This window comes from Nothoprocta perdicaria, unplaced genomic scaffold (assembly GCF_003342845.1).
Source record: "Nothoprocta perdicaria isolate Ctin4 unplaced genomic scaffold, notPer1 scaffold_104, whole genome shotgun sequence".
NCBI classification, from domain to species: Eukaryota; Metazoa; Chordata; class Aves; order Tinamiformes; family Tinamidae; genus Nothoprocta; species Nothoprocta perdicaria.
This window is the reverse complement of record NW_020454139.1, coordinates 2568543-2581895: the sequence shown is the minus strand read 5'-3', so window position 1 is coordinate 2581895 and position 13353 is coordinate 2568543. Positions and strand designations below refer to the sequence as shown.

General features: G+C 37.6%; 1 protein-coding gene across 1 annotated transcript in view; it reads right to left on the bottom strand.

Annotated features, from left to right (window-relative positions):
• Positions 1-125: 125 nt before the first annotated feature.
• The window catches only part of FOCAD (focadhesin), a 91147-nt gene continuing 77919 nt past the window's right edge, over positions 126-13353 (bottom strand). The window contains exons 33-44 of the mRNA XM_026043954.1: positions 13174-13245; positions 12890-12992; positions 12074-12154; positions 10865-10993; positions 9310-9425; positions 7958-8218; positions 7280-7369; positions 5983-6160; positions 4319-4416; positions 3205-3456; positions 2573-2648; positions 126-315 (exon numbers count right to left, since the gene is read on the bottom strand). Coding sequence (XP_025899739.1) covers positions 242-315; positions 2573-2648; positions 3205-3456; positions 4319-4416; positions 5983-6160; positions 7280-7369; positions 7958-8218; positions 9310-9425; positions 10865-10993; positions 12074-12154; positions 12890-12992; positions 13174-13245 — 1530 coding nt within the window. The 3' untranslated portion in view covers positions 126-241. The remainder of the gene's footprint in view (positions 316-2572; positions 2649-3204; positions 3457-4318; positions 4417-5982; positions 6161-7279; positions 7370-7957; positions 8219-9309; positions 9426-10864; positions 10994-12073; positions 12155-12889; positions 12993-13173; positions 13246-13353) is intronic.

Here is a 13353-nt window from a genome sequence, read left to right as displayed (position 1 = left end):
GAAAAAAAAAAAAAAAAAAAAAAAACCCAAAACAAAACAAACAAACAAAAAAAAGAAACCAAAAGCTTTCTAGAAAAAAAAAAAAAAAAAACCCAAAACAAAACAAACAAACAAAAAAAAGAAACCAAAAGCTTTCTAGGGAGGCAAAAATCTTTGAAATTGGTCTTCTTGATGTCTAAAAATATGGATTCTGCTTTCAAGTATGGAGAGTTTTCTTCACTGTTTAAGACATGATATGCAGCTACCACCCATAAGCTTTAGTCCAAACTGCTTTCTTCTTGAACTCTGAGAGAGACCTCAAGGCCAGAAGTGTAACTGTGAAAAGAAGCACAAATTCCATTAGCATACTGCCCAGACTGCAAAATCTGCATGAGCATTCCACTAATCATTTTGCTGTAAAATGTACAGATTCAGTCTCCTCTTAGTGAACCTTTTCATTATTTTTTCATGGTTAGCCTATGAGTTTCTGATGCTGCTTCCACTGTCCACCAAGTACACGAGTTCTTACATTCCTCTGAAATGGGAGGCTGTGCTGGACTTTTCATTTGTTTTTTCCTTTGGGGGGTGGGTGGGCATGTTTTTCATTCAAACCATATCATATGATCTGCTAATTAGACCACCACTTTGAAAGAGCACATAGGCCAATCAAAAACTTGAACCCTAGAAGGAATCATCCAAGAAAGGAGATGGAAGCAGTGTGAAGGACTGAAATGTATGAATCTTTAAATCTTCTGTGCAATTCACTGACTTACTGATTCATTGATTTATTCAGTGATTCAAGGGTTCATGTTTTGGAGCAAAATTGAGTTAAAAATCAGTCACATGAATTCAGGAGGGAATCTGATGTTCTAGTATTTAAGAAAAGCTCACAGGAAACTTTGATTCATTCTTAACCACAGCACAGTGAGTGTATATATATATGTATGTTATACATTTATGTATGTTTGTGTGTGCAGAATCAGATGAGATTCCCCAATAAACTTCAGCATTGTTTCTGCTGTTCTAAGCTTATGTTCTCCAGAAATTAAGATGACATAAYATCAGAAGTTTGAAACTGTTCACACACAGTTGCTCAAGATTACAGGTCCTCCAAAAAAAGCTAGTTCTCCTAGTAATGTGAAGAAGATTATAATCAGATTTCATGAAGCCATGTTTAGGAGCAGTAAATCAGATTCAAATGATATGCCTAAAGGTACTGGAAGAAAGACAGGCTCCATTCATTCAGGAATATTTCTGGTATTTTAAATTTACTCACATATAGCTCACATAATCTATATGAACAATGGTGTGTAAGCTAAAGCGAAAGAGTATTACTGCAGTTCAAATTATGTGCTAGCCTTCACCTTTATTTCACCTTTCTTGTCAACAGCTCCCTCTGTTTTTCCTGACAGKACACAACATTAGACTTTGAATTGTGGAGAAGGGACAAGAGACAATGAAATCCCGAGCTGAAAATAAAGAAATTGCCATGGATTTGTTATTATAGCATTGGAGGGACTCCAAACCGGTTATTCATTCCGTTTGGTTTTAAGGATTACTTTAAAAAAAAATGACAGACCAATCAGCAAAACGGGCTTATAGAATCAGGTAAACCTGAAGGTTTCTTCGATTTTCAGGGGCACACCATGAGGATCAACAGATTAGATATCAAAGAACTTAAGACATTAAGAAAACAGGAGTCTTATTTCACAGAATCCTTAAGCTTGGAAGGGACCTCTAGAAACCATCTAGTGCAACCCCCTGCTCCAGCAGGGACACCCAGAGCACGGGGCACAGGGCGGCATCCAGGCGGGTTGGGAAGATCTCCAGAGAAGGAGAYTCCACAGCCTCCCTGGGCAGCCTGTGCCAGGGCTCTGGCACCCTCACTGTCAAGAAATCTTTCCTTAAGTTCCTGTGGAACTTTTGGTGCCTCAGCTTGTGGCCATTTCCTCTAGTCCTGTTGCTGGCCACAACTGAAAAGAGGCCGCCCCCTCCTCCTCACTGCCTCCCTTGAGGTGTTTATAGACACTGATCAGGTCCCCCCTCAGCCTCCTCTTCTCCAGGCTGAACAGGCCCAGCTCCCTCAGCCTTTGCTCACAGGGTAGATGTTCCAGGCCCCTGATCATCCTGGTAGCCCTGCGCTGGACTCTCTCCAGCAGCTCCACATCCCTCTTGTACTGGGGAGCCCAGAACTGGACGCAGTACTCCAGATGTGGCCTCACCAGGGCTGAGTAGAGGGGGATGATCCCCTCCCTCGACCTGCTGGAGACGCTTTTCTTAATGCACCCCAGGATCCCGTTGGCCTYCTTGGCCACCAGGGCACACTGCTGCCTCATGGTCAWCTTGTCGTCCACCATGACACCCAGGTCCCTCTCTGCGGGGCTGCTCTCCAGCAGGTCAGTCCCCAGCCTGTCCTGGTGTCTGGGGTTWTTCCTCCCCAGCACCTCCACATCCCTCTTATGAAGGTTCCCCTCAGGGAAACACATAGCTCTCCTTACATATGCTTCTAGTATGGATTCATCACACTGCTTTTAACAAACTAGATTTTTCTCTATATATATGGAAAGAGAAAGACCCAAATAAAATACTCTACCTTTTAGTAGATCCTTGGAAGATTTTGATAATGCTTCCTGAGGACTATCCACCATACTGGTAAGCCAGTCAATAATCTAAAAATTGAAATAAAAGGAAAAATCCAGATGAAAGGGGAGTTTGTATCAGAGGACCACAAATTCTTTTCAGGTTGATAGGCAACATCTCATTACAATTAAACCTCAGTAACTACTATGGACATGTCAAATTAGGCACAATTTTACACACTTCTTTTTCAAGTAATTAGTAATTATTTTTCAAGTCAAATGCAATATGCTTGAAAATAAAATGACACATTACAAGCTGGAAGGAGGAACTCTGATTGCTATAAACTGCAACTGTGACGATGTCCAATTGCAGAGGACCTGATTTTATTGTTTTCTTGTTTTATTGTTTAAGACTAACTTGCTACCAGTTGCCCAGTAGCCACTATGAGTTTGACTTCCAACACTGGATTGTTCTTTATTTCCTTGCAACTTGCACAKTTTACTTGAGAACACACATTACAACTGAGGTAACTTATGTCTCAAGCAAGTCCATGCATCACAAGGAGTAGGTACAAAGGAAACAACTATTTCACTTAAGACATGAACTGACTCTAAGGTGTTTTGTAACCCTTATATGCAATTTTACCTTTTGTGCCTGTTCTTTCCAAGGCTCTTTAGCTAGCAAGAGGGTAATGCTACTTGGTAAGAGAGTTAGAGTCTCTTCCACAGTGAGCTTGTCAGTGGGGTATTTGCCAATGTGATCTTCAGACTGTTCTGGTAATAGCGTTTGGTGCTTCCATGGTGACCAGTTGGCACTAAGGCCAAGCAACAGTGGTGCACCATGGTCAGCCCAGGCAACCACAGAAGCTGCAAACACCCACAAGAGGAAGTCTACCACCTAAAGAGGGAAAAGATAAAAGTGCAACTCATTAATAACAATTCATTGAAGATAACTCATAAATTTAGTAATAGAGCAAAAATTATACATTGGCATAGTTTTCAACAAACTATTCCTGGAGTTGTCACCTGAAAAACATATCTAACTTTCAAAAAGCAAGAACTAAAAATTTTTAATATTCTGTCACAATTTGAGGCAGAACAAAACAAAACAAAAAACTCCAATACCCCTTAAAAAACAAAATCTAAAATGTCTACAAAAAAAGAAGCTAATGAAGTTCTCAACCTTTCAGTCAAGACAGACCAACCATTCATTTTAAGTGGGGAACTTCAGGAGGTAGCTGACACTTAAGGGAAATTAGATAAATGGACACTTGTGTGATATTGCATGCATTTGGGAAATATTGCAGCAATACAACAAACGCTTTTCTAACCCAAGCAGCAATTTATGTCCTGAAACAGAAGATTTAAATGACTGAACAGCTGTAATAATGAACAATACTTACACTCTAAAATGTCCTAACTCCCTTTGAAACATTAGCTGGAAAGTTCTGACCTGACAATTCTATTAGCAGACTTAAGCTGTAAGTGTTCTAAAACACAGCAAGTTTGAAGCAATTACTTCCTCTAAAAACGTTTTTTCTTTCACAATTTAGATGACATAGTTACTTGAAAGCAAGAGTTTCAAACACACACACACAYATTTATAAAATAAAGGGAGGAGAATTTCTCCATGGAAATAAGCTGATAGCTTTTTAAAAGATAAAAGCATGGGAAATAACATTGCTGACACAGACCATATGTTATGTTGGAAACCCTTTTTCTCTTTCCTGAAAGAAACAAATTATTTTCACAGTACCTACCTCTCTAAGATTCACATTTTGTACAGGTGTTGACTTGTATACAACATTTGTGATATAGCCCATCAGCTCCAGCAGCCAGTCCATTCTTTTCATCACTCCTGAAAAAACAAGACTGGTTTGTATCAAATACTAGAATGTGTTTATTTTTTTTTCTTTAAAGACGCATGTAAATTCACTATAGCCACAAAGCACTCACTATGAAGGAACAATCACCAGTACCATAACAATATTCAATTTACAGTTGCCAGTGGCAGAAGGCACAGGGACAATTAAACAACACTGTAATTCAGTAGTGTAGTTCTGTAACACACAGAACATACAGAACATGTAGTTCTGTAACACACAGAACATCCTGGAAGAGCCAGGATTTCACATGAAAGGTTGCAGATCCAACTATCCCAGTCTTCACTGAGGTCCTTCCCCCAAATACTTTTTCAAACTTTAGCATGGGTGACACTGTACACTTGTGGGGAGTCTTTTATCAAATCCTCCCACAAGAAGAAAGAATCTCTACAGCACAGCAACACCTACAAGCATTATCAGTCCTCAATGCAAAGACGCAACCTATATTACCCTCAGAGCAGTATTTCTTATTTCTACTTCATGAAGTTTGTCAGAGCTAGTAATATCTTTCTCTTCATGGATTTAGATTCTCCTGCCCGAGATGTGTTCTGCCTCCAACATACAAGCAATTACATTTATCTCATCTCCGGATTTGAGACCATGTCACTTCATGACTCCTGCTGCATTTACATGACTTCATGACTCCTGCTGATGCATTTACATGCATCCTTTTCCATTTTGCTTCCTCTTTTACTCCAAGAACTTCATTCCACTAATTCAAAATTCACCGCTTGCTGCTTGAAGTTCTTCAGCCACAGCTGAAGCCTTAAGCACTTGCAATAAAATACTTGAGAACTGTTCTGTGAACAACTGAATCAGTAGAAGGTCCTGCTGACATGAGAATGGAGATATCTCCTTCTTCCCTCTCCCTACACCTCTTATCTTCCTCATTCTGTATGATTACAATATTTTTCTTGCACTATCTCCAGTGCTTATCAGGTCCTCGGCTGAGTTAACCCAGATCATTAACTCAGCAGAAAATTAACTGCTGCCGTGGGAAGGAAGAAGGGTTATTTTCTAGTTTTGTTAAGGCATCTCAAGTTGTTCAGAAGAGCATGTTATTTCCCTTACTCTATCAATTTCATAGGACCCTCACCTGTTGTGCCACACACTGATAATTCTGACATTAACTCTTAAAGACAGCAAGGCTGTACAATTACAAGGCTGTATTATCAGTCTCTAATGTGCTGGGTCTATTTCTAACACTATTTTATTCTGAAAAAAAAAAAAAAACCCTCAAGAAATACTGATCTAAAATTGTGGTCTGCAAACCATCTGGCAGAGATAAGTGGTTTGATGCTGATTCAAGGAGCTTAAATAACTTAAAGCACGAAAACCAATGTTTGATATAAGTATGTGAAGAGCTAAAAAAAAMCCCAAACAAACAAAAAACACCCCAAAACCCCTAAAAATTAGAACTAGTTTCTAAGACAGAGAAGCCTGAAAACTGTTTGGTTAGGCTATGTGAAAAATATTTTAAAAGTATCAGTTCAGACTCATAAATATTTATGTTGCTGTTCACTCTTCAAGTCYGGTCTTACCTGTGTTTTCATGGCTCACAATTCGAGTGTGATATAAACCATGTAAGAGCATCCATGCAATAGATGCTTTTTGGTGATACTCTGTCACAGTGTCAATTAAGGCACTCAAGCTCATCAGAGGCAGTCTGCCTTGAGAAATTAAATACATTTTGGTGAAGGTGGCCTTCTCTACATTGTTCTGAAAATAAAACAAAAATATAAGTTAAAACATGTCCCTTTCATGAGAGCAGTACAAAAGGCTGTATTCTTGTTTCTGAACACAGAAGGAATTTCTGGTTATCAGGTTCATTTTCTATAAGATAGAAGACTAAAAAGACACCAGATTGCRTGTACTACTTGAATTCTGTATGCTTCTAAGAACATTTTAACTCAATACACCTAGACTGCTTCCACATTGCTTCCCACAATCCCCCTTAGTGTCCAACCAGCAGCAGTTCGACAGTTAAGTGGAGCCTTAAATCTTCCTGGCAAGACAGCATCATTGCAGGGACAACAAAGACTTTTCAATGAGAAATCACAACTTAAGTGAGACAACTGATTTAAAACTGGTAATTTAACTTCCCGCTCCTATTTAAATGTTTGCTCTCTAGTGAATCTGCCAGTAAGCAGAACAGCATAGGAACAATCGATTATAATGACTACATCTGAAATCACCAAGTCTTTCCATAGCCATCATTTCCTTAGCATACAGTATTTTTCAACTGCTAACAATTCCACTGTTAATTCATCTGGTAAGTTAGAGCTGAAAGCTTTTATATTCCATTGTCATCCAGGGGTATCTTGTCTACCWGCAAACATTCAATACAAATGTAGCAATTAACAATACTGAAAGGCTGCTCAGGCAGAGTACCTTTCATTTTTCACAGAAGCAAAGACTCATCAATTCAAGCACAGCTAGTTAACAGGATGTAGTTTTTAGGTATGTGGTTAGGGGAACAAAAGAGGTCTGCTGTTTTGTATTGCTGGACAAGGTTTCCTTCCTTCTTTTTTAAGCCCTAATACTGTTCCCATTCTGCTACAGTGCTCTTTCTGAACTTGACCAAAGTAAGACCAGTAATATCTCAGTTTCCTTAAGGAAGTTTTGGCTACAGTTCCTAATCACTTTTGCTTCTTTCTGATGCCTGTAATTTACAGCCAAAACTTTCTTACATGCACAATGGGTATAAATTTATCAATGCTCAAGAGCTAAAATACACAACAGATCAAAAACAAACAAAATGAATTATGGCAKATTTATTCCATGTAATTTTATTTCATGCGATTTTGTGACAAAGGTTTACAAGTTAAAAGTGATTACCTTGGAGATTTGGACAATTCGATCAATCTCTGAATCTGACATTTCTGAGATACATTTTGCTACATCAACATACATCTCCACTTCATCCCTCTGGAAAGAGAAAAATGAATCAAGTTTGTAACTAACAGGTTTCTTGATCATTAAAAACAGAGCTTTGAAATCTTGTTAATGATGTTAATGATGAGTAAAGACAGACTAGCAATTAGACCAATAATTTATTCTATTTTAGAAGTACAGTATTTGCTCTGTACTTCAGGGCATAATAAAATTTGAAAAATTTTAAAGATCATTTTTTAGAAGTGCTCTTCCTCTGCGGTATTTTTGTGACTAGATGGTTTCTTTAGAGCATTATGAGAAGTTGAATTCTCTCTAGAAAAAAAACTCTGATTGTTTTCTGCCTCTGCTTTCACAGAATTTACTTCAGCACTATTTCTTTAACTAATCCTTACCAAATATCAGAGGAGAGAAGAGTATTTTTAAGACTGGTTTCACAGCTTAATTATACACTAAAGAATACCTGAAATTATACCAGAATCTTAACTACTTCCACTGAAAATTAAAAAAAAAAAATTGAAAACAAAAACAACAGCACACAAAACTAGATTAAAAAAAAAATCAGTAAAAATATCCAGTTACAGTGTTCATAATTATTTTTTATACCACATACTTCTTCCCTACCTTAATTTCATTTGGCAAAAGCTCAAATATTTTCTCAGTGGCTTGGCACAGAAAGGTCCAGCAGTACTGGGGAGGGTTTGGAAGTTTCATTGCCTGGCTGAGACCTTGTAAAAGACACTGGCAATTTTCTGGGTTTTTGGTGCGGTTCTTCACTTCAAACTGTTGCATCAGAAATACTTCAGTAAAAGACTGTAGTTTGTCTTCTGCAATATGTTTCATCCACAGGGGCAGAGATGTGAAAAGGTATTTCTGGGTTTTTATCTGAAAAGCAAAATGTAAGACATTACAGTCACAAGATCTGCCATACTTCATATTTTCATTATTCTTAAGTCTTTCTGTTTGGCCTAGATAATTAGATCCCTCTATTGATTCTTAAGGCGTGTTTCTTGTATCACTATATAAAAGCTATATAAGACAATGAGGTCTCACTCATCATCCAAAAGATTGACACAAAACTATAAATTGCTCTCAAATAGTCAGAGAACCCACTGATTTCCCTTACATAATTTAACATAAGTACATATGAAGGGCTAATATTTTTATTTTATGTTAAAAAAACATATGGCTCATCTTGCTCATAGTTTCAGATTCTACCTCTTTGCTGACCTTCAGCTACAGTTTTAAAGGAAGAATGTGTAAAGAGCAGCTCAAACATCACTTCAGAACAACTCAGTTATCAGAAACTGGTATTTTCCATAAACAATCCTCAGTTCTTCTTTCTTCTTTTGATGAACTGCTTGATCTGAAAGAGTATTCTTTTTCATTAAATACTGCTAAAATAAGGTGGGAAAACTGCAGAGTAAAGGGTACGGTAGGATTCAAAGTGGAGGATGACAACTCCAAATTTGATTCTTCATTCAAATTTTAGGAATAGGAATTTAAATTTGGTTCTTTTATAGGTTAGTCTGTKAAAAATCTATTCAGGCAAAGTTTACAAGAATTAGCATCTTTTTACCAGGTTTAGCGACCCAGCTGAAAAAAACAGGCTAACTTCTAGACAGGTAAATAGGGTTTTTTCTTACGTGCATCAGCTAGCACAATAAAAAAGTACTTTCTGTATCTACATACTATGCCTTCCTCACATCTTTTGGTTTTCAGACCTACAGAGTCACAGAGAGGAAGACTGTCTTAAAAAATCTAAATTAAAAACAAAGTAGCAGAGCTTACATCTGTTGTGAATTCCAAGTGTTCAGAGCCATTTTCAGTCTAAGATATATACTATGCAATATTCTACAGAATTCTGAACCACAGTGACCGTTTTTGAGTGAGACATCCTGAACATTACTCTAGGTGAAGAATCTCACAGGAAAATGTGATGTGCTGAGGTCTTGTAGATTTTCTTACATACATACACTGAGGCTGTAGACAAGTGGAGGTGCCACCCATATCCCCAAAAGCATTGCAGCGTTTTGAGATGACTGAGCCTGTGTCACAGCAATTTCAAYGCAAAGATGTTTTATCTCATCACCTAAGCAGAAGACAGACAAAACAGAAGCTCTGAATACTTTTTTCCCTAAAATTTCTCCTCATATACAAAGAAGAGTAGTTGTTCTAGCCCAGCAGATCTACATCAGTCTCCATATTTCTGGGATGCTTTTATCACATACAGTCTAGAAGAAGTCTCTATTTATGCATGCATATATCATCTAAATACAAAGTGAAATTCCATAACTCTGCAGATGGATACTTAAGAGAAATTTCATCTTTACAAAAAAAAAAGTAGTCTAAAGTGAATAACAATGGAGGCACAAAAACTGAGGTACTGTTTTGTCTGGAAGTCCCCTGTTTTACAAAAGTCAAACTCCTAGGTAAAAAACAGGAATAAAAAAAATCCCCATGCATAAACAAGTTTCAGCTATTCATAAGGTTGCACACAAATTTGCATCAGCATGGACTGCACAGCTCAGGGATATTCTTTCTTATTCTGACAAAGACTTTATAATCATTTGCAAGAATGCCAAATAAACCAGAAGTTCCAGCCCAACTATCAGCAAAAGCTTTCAATATGCTGACAAATCTTTTTGCAACTAGCAAAGTATGTTTCAYACAGAACAGTTCAATGACTTGCGGTGCTTTGGATACAAGCCCTCCATATAGATAAAATAACCATCAGAAAGATAAAAGAAAAACTACTCTTTCCTGGCTCTACAGCAAAGAAATATAAATATGATTGCATTTACCTAGCTTAGTTGTAAGAGAAACTGCAAAGCTAGTAATAACAATTCCATAAATTAGGAAAACAAAATTCGGCAGAATCAAACATAGAACTTTATTAATATTTTTAGAAGAGGCCTTTGAAACTCAAACATTTGCATCAACAGAAGCTGGTATCAACTTTCTTAGTCAGACAATATCTTGACTCGGAAAAAGCTATACAAGGTRATTAAAACCATACTTAAGGGTAAAAGCCTCAGAATGAGGAAAAATGCTCCCAGAAGAAAGCACTAAGAATTCAGGATTACAATGGAGAAAGTATAAACTTTGTCATCCAGTGTAATTTAGTAGACAATGCATTTCAGACCAACAATAGCTTGATGAATCACCAAGCTGYTCAAACTTATGACACAATTGCCTGCATCCCAACACAGGCATTTTTGTATGTACCAAAAATAACATGCAGTTAGTTCCTAGTTTAGACTCTTCTCTAACTGGCCAAATGCAAAATCTGATCCAAACTCTTTAATCTTCTAGGAAACTTCCAATTTGGCTATAAATTCAATAGCTCTCACTCTAGACTACCTTATTAGTAACATCTCCACATCAAGTGTTTTCACAGAGTTACTACAAACACGTTTGCAATCATTTGCAAACATTTGTAGGCTCTATATTTTGTGAAAGTTGTATTAGTCTGGAAGTCTCAGAATAAGAATAAACAAACTAAAAATCTCCAAGAAATATGGAACTTACCAAAGTTTAGCCTCATCAAAGGAGAAAGAATGGATGCCCAGTTTACAGGTGGATACTGGTGACTTCCTCCAACTAATGCAATGGGTGCCAGTGCTACTTTCACCAGCTGAGCTGGGACAGATTCTGGGCCTGCAACACAGTCAACCATAGTCTGAATTTTATACACGTATGTTTGGTTAAACAACTTTATACATATATGTTTGGTTAAACAACTCAACAAAGAAATACAGTTTACCAATAGAGTGAATTTAGTTTACTCTTACTGCAGTGAAGACCAGCCTATAATGAAAACTCAAGAGCACTATAAAATCACTTATTGTTCTACTGTTTATATCAGTGAATTAGTTGTTTCACTTGTAATGAGTGATTATGTTTTCTAACCTTGATGGTCTACTTCCAATGAAATTTTTGTTATTGATATATAGAAAGCTTCGGTCCATTTCACTTCAAGCAGTTTATGGACTAACTACAAGAATCTCCCACTTAGTTGAACAATTATTTTTGTATTTTGGAGCAGAACAACATTAATTCAGATCTACCTGGGAAATTATCTAAAACAGGCTACAGAGAGTTAGCTTAGTAAAAGTCTTCCTGGAAATAAGATGTAGATACTTCTTATCTTCTTCAAAAGTAAAGTTTGTTTCATAGCTAGCACTAAGCTCAGAGAGTTACCCACAGGAGTAACCCATGCGTTATCCGCATTAACATTATACAGCAACTCTAAACAGTGTTACTCACATGACAGTATCCTTTCTTCAGGTTCTTGTGCATTTACCACACACAGTACTAACCCATTTAACTCATATATAGAACATTTTACTAAGTATTACTAAAACAGATGTTAGAAGAAGGTCTGTTTGATGATGAAATGAGGGTACATGCAAATATTTTAAGTGATTTGACCTGCATTTCCAGAGAAGATGCACGAAAGGCAGAGTGGGAGGAAAGAAGAGAGATGAAAARGGCAGAAAGAATCAGCAGAAAAAAAAATGTCCAGACTATACTGTCCTTCTCTTTTTGTGAGTATAATTCTGTGTCTTGCTTTAAAACTTTTTGTGGGAATATTTTGAGATTTAAGGCCTGCTTTAGTGAAGCTCAAACTACTATCTGGAAAGTTMTTTCAGCTAGTAAAAGCAGGGTATCAGGGTCACATTTTATAGCCATACCAGTTTTCCTAGAGAGATATTGTAGCTTGATCATCCTCCTCACCTTTCTTTCCACCTTCAATGGCAAAGTCAATAGCTGCCCTGATAAAGCTGATTTCAGGCAAGTAGCTAAAATCTGAAGGAACTGTGAAGAGAAAAAGACTTTGTATATACTAAAACCTGTGAGGATAAATAGTGACTTCCAGCCCACATATAAATTCAAAGGCTAAACTGAACCATGTTTGAGCTAATTCTAACTCTATAAATCACTAAAAAATGATTAGACCAAAAATTCTCTATGGGCACACTGGCCTTCCTATTTTTTTGRTGGCGTGTGGGTGAAGAGGGGGCAGGTGGGTGCTCCTTGAAACATGCACCTGAAAGCAACGGTGTACCATGAGAATACAAATTTCTGTGTTACCAGCTAAATTAAATGGGCATTGAAACTATTATTAGACTTCAGCTAATCAAGGTTTCTTCTAGAAAAATACTGTCCGGAAAACTTTAACACTTTTTGTTGTTACTGACTAGTTTTTCCTGTATCGGCTTCTTTAAACAGTTGGAATGGTTAAAATAAAGGGTAGATTAATTATCTCTAAGGCTTGGAGTAACTTAGATGACAAACAATCTGTCATGCATCATTTACAGTCTGTATAAATTCATATATGGGGGACATCCTGCTGAGTACACCACTTTCTGCTTTAGTTCTTCAGATTTTAGGTCTGGTACRTAGGTCCATGAGCAATTTGGGTTGAAGGCTTTTATATCACTTAATATAGCTGCACTGTGTCATTTGCAGTGTCTAATGTGTCCCTTGCTCCCCTCTTGGATAGGTGCTACTGCTATATGTTCATTAAGCAGCAATAATACAGCAGCTTACCAGATGTCCTGCTCTGGCTGGAAGACAAACAGGACATATGAAGGTGTCCCAAAAGGCCCGCTGCATTTGTCTGAAGGCCAATTTGTCCTGAAAAGCTGATTATCTGTGGAGAAAATTGGTCACCAGTTAGTCACCAAGCCTAATTCAAGACTTGYCCAAGGCTGCATTGCCTTCCTGAAGCTTGACATGAACATTATGCACCTTTTTAACACAGAACTGACTTAATTTACAAGGTGCTACAGTAYCATATTATGTTATCCAGGAAATGGAGGAAACTGCCTTACCTGGGTAAGGGTTCTGATGACTTCATTGAGTTTACCTTGGAACTGGGAAGACTGAATGCTTTCAGATTTCAGCTGTCAAAGAAAAAGAAAAAAAAGAAACAATAGGAGGCAACAGGAGGGGAGGCAACAGGAGGGGAGGCAACAGGAGGGGAGGCAACAGGAGGGGAGGCAACAGGAGGG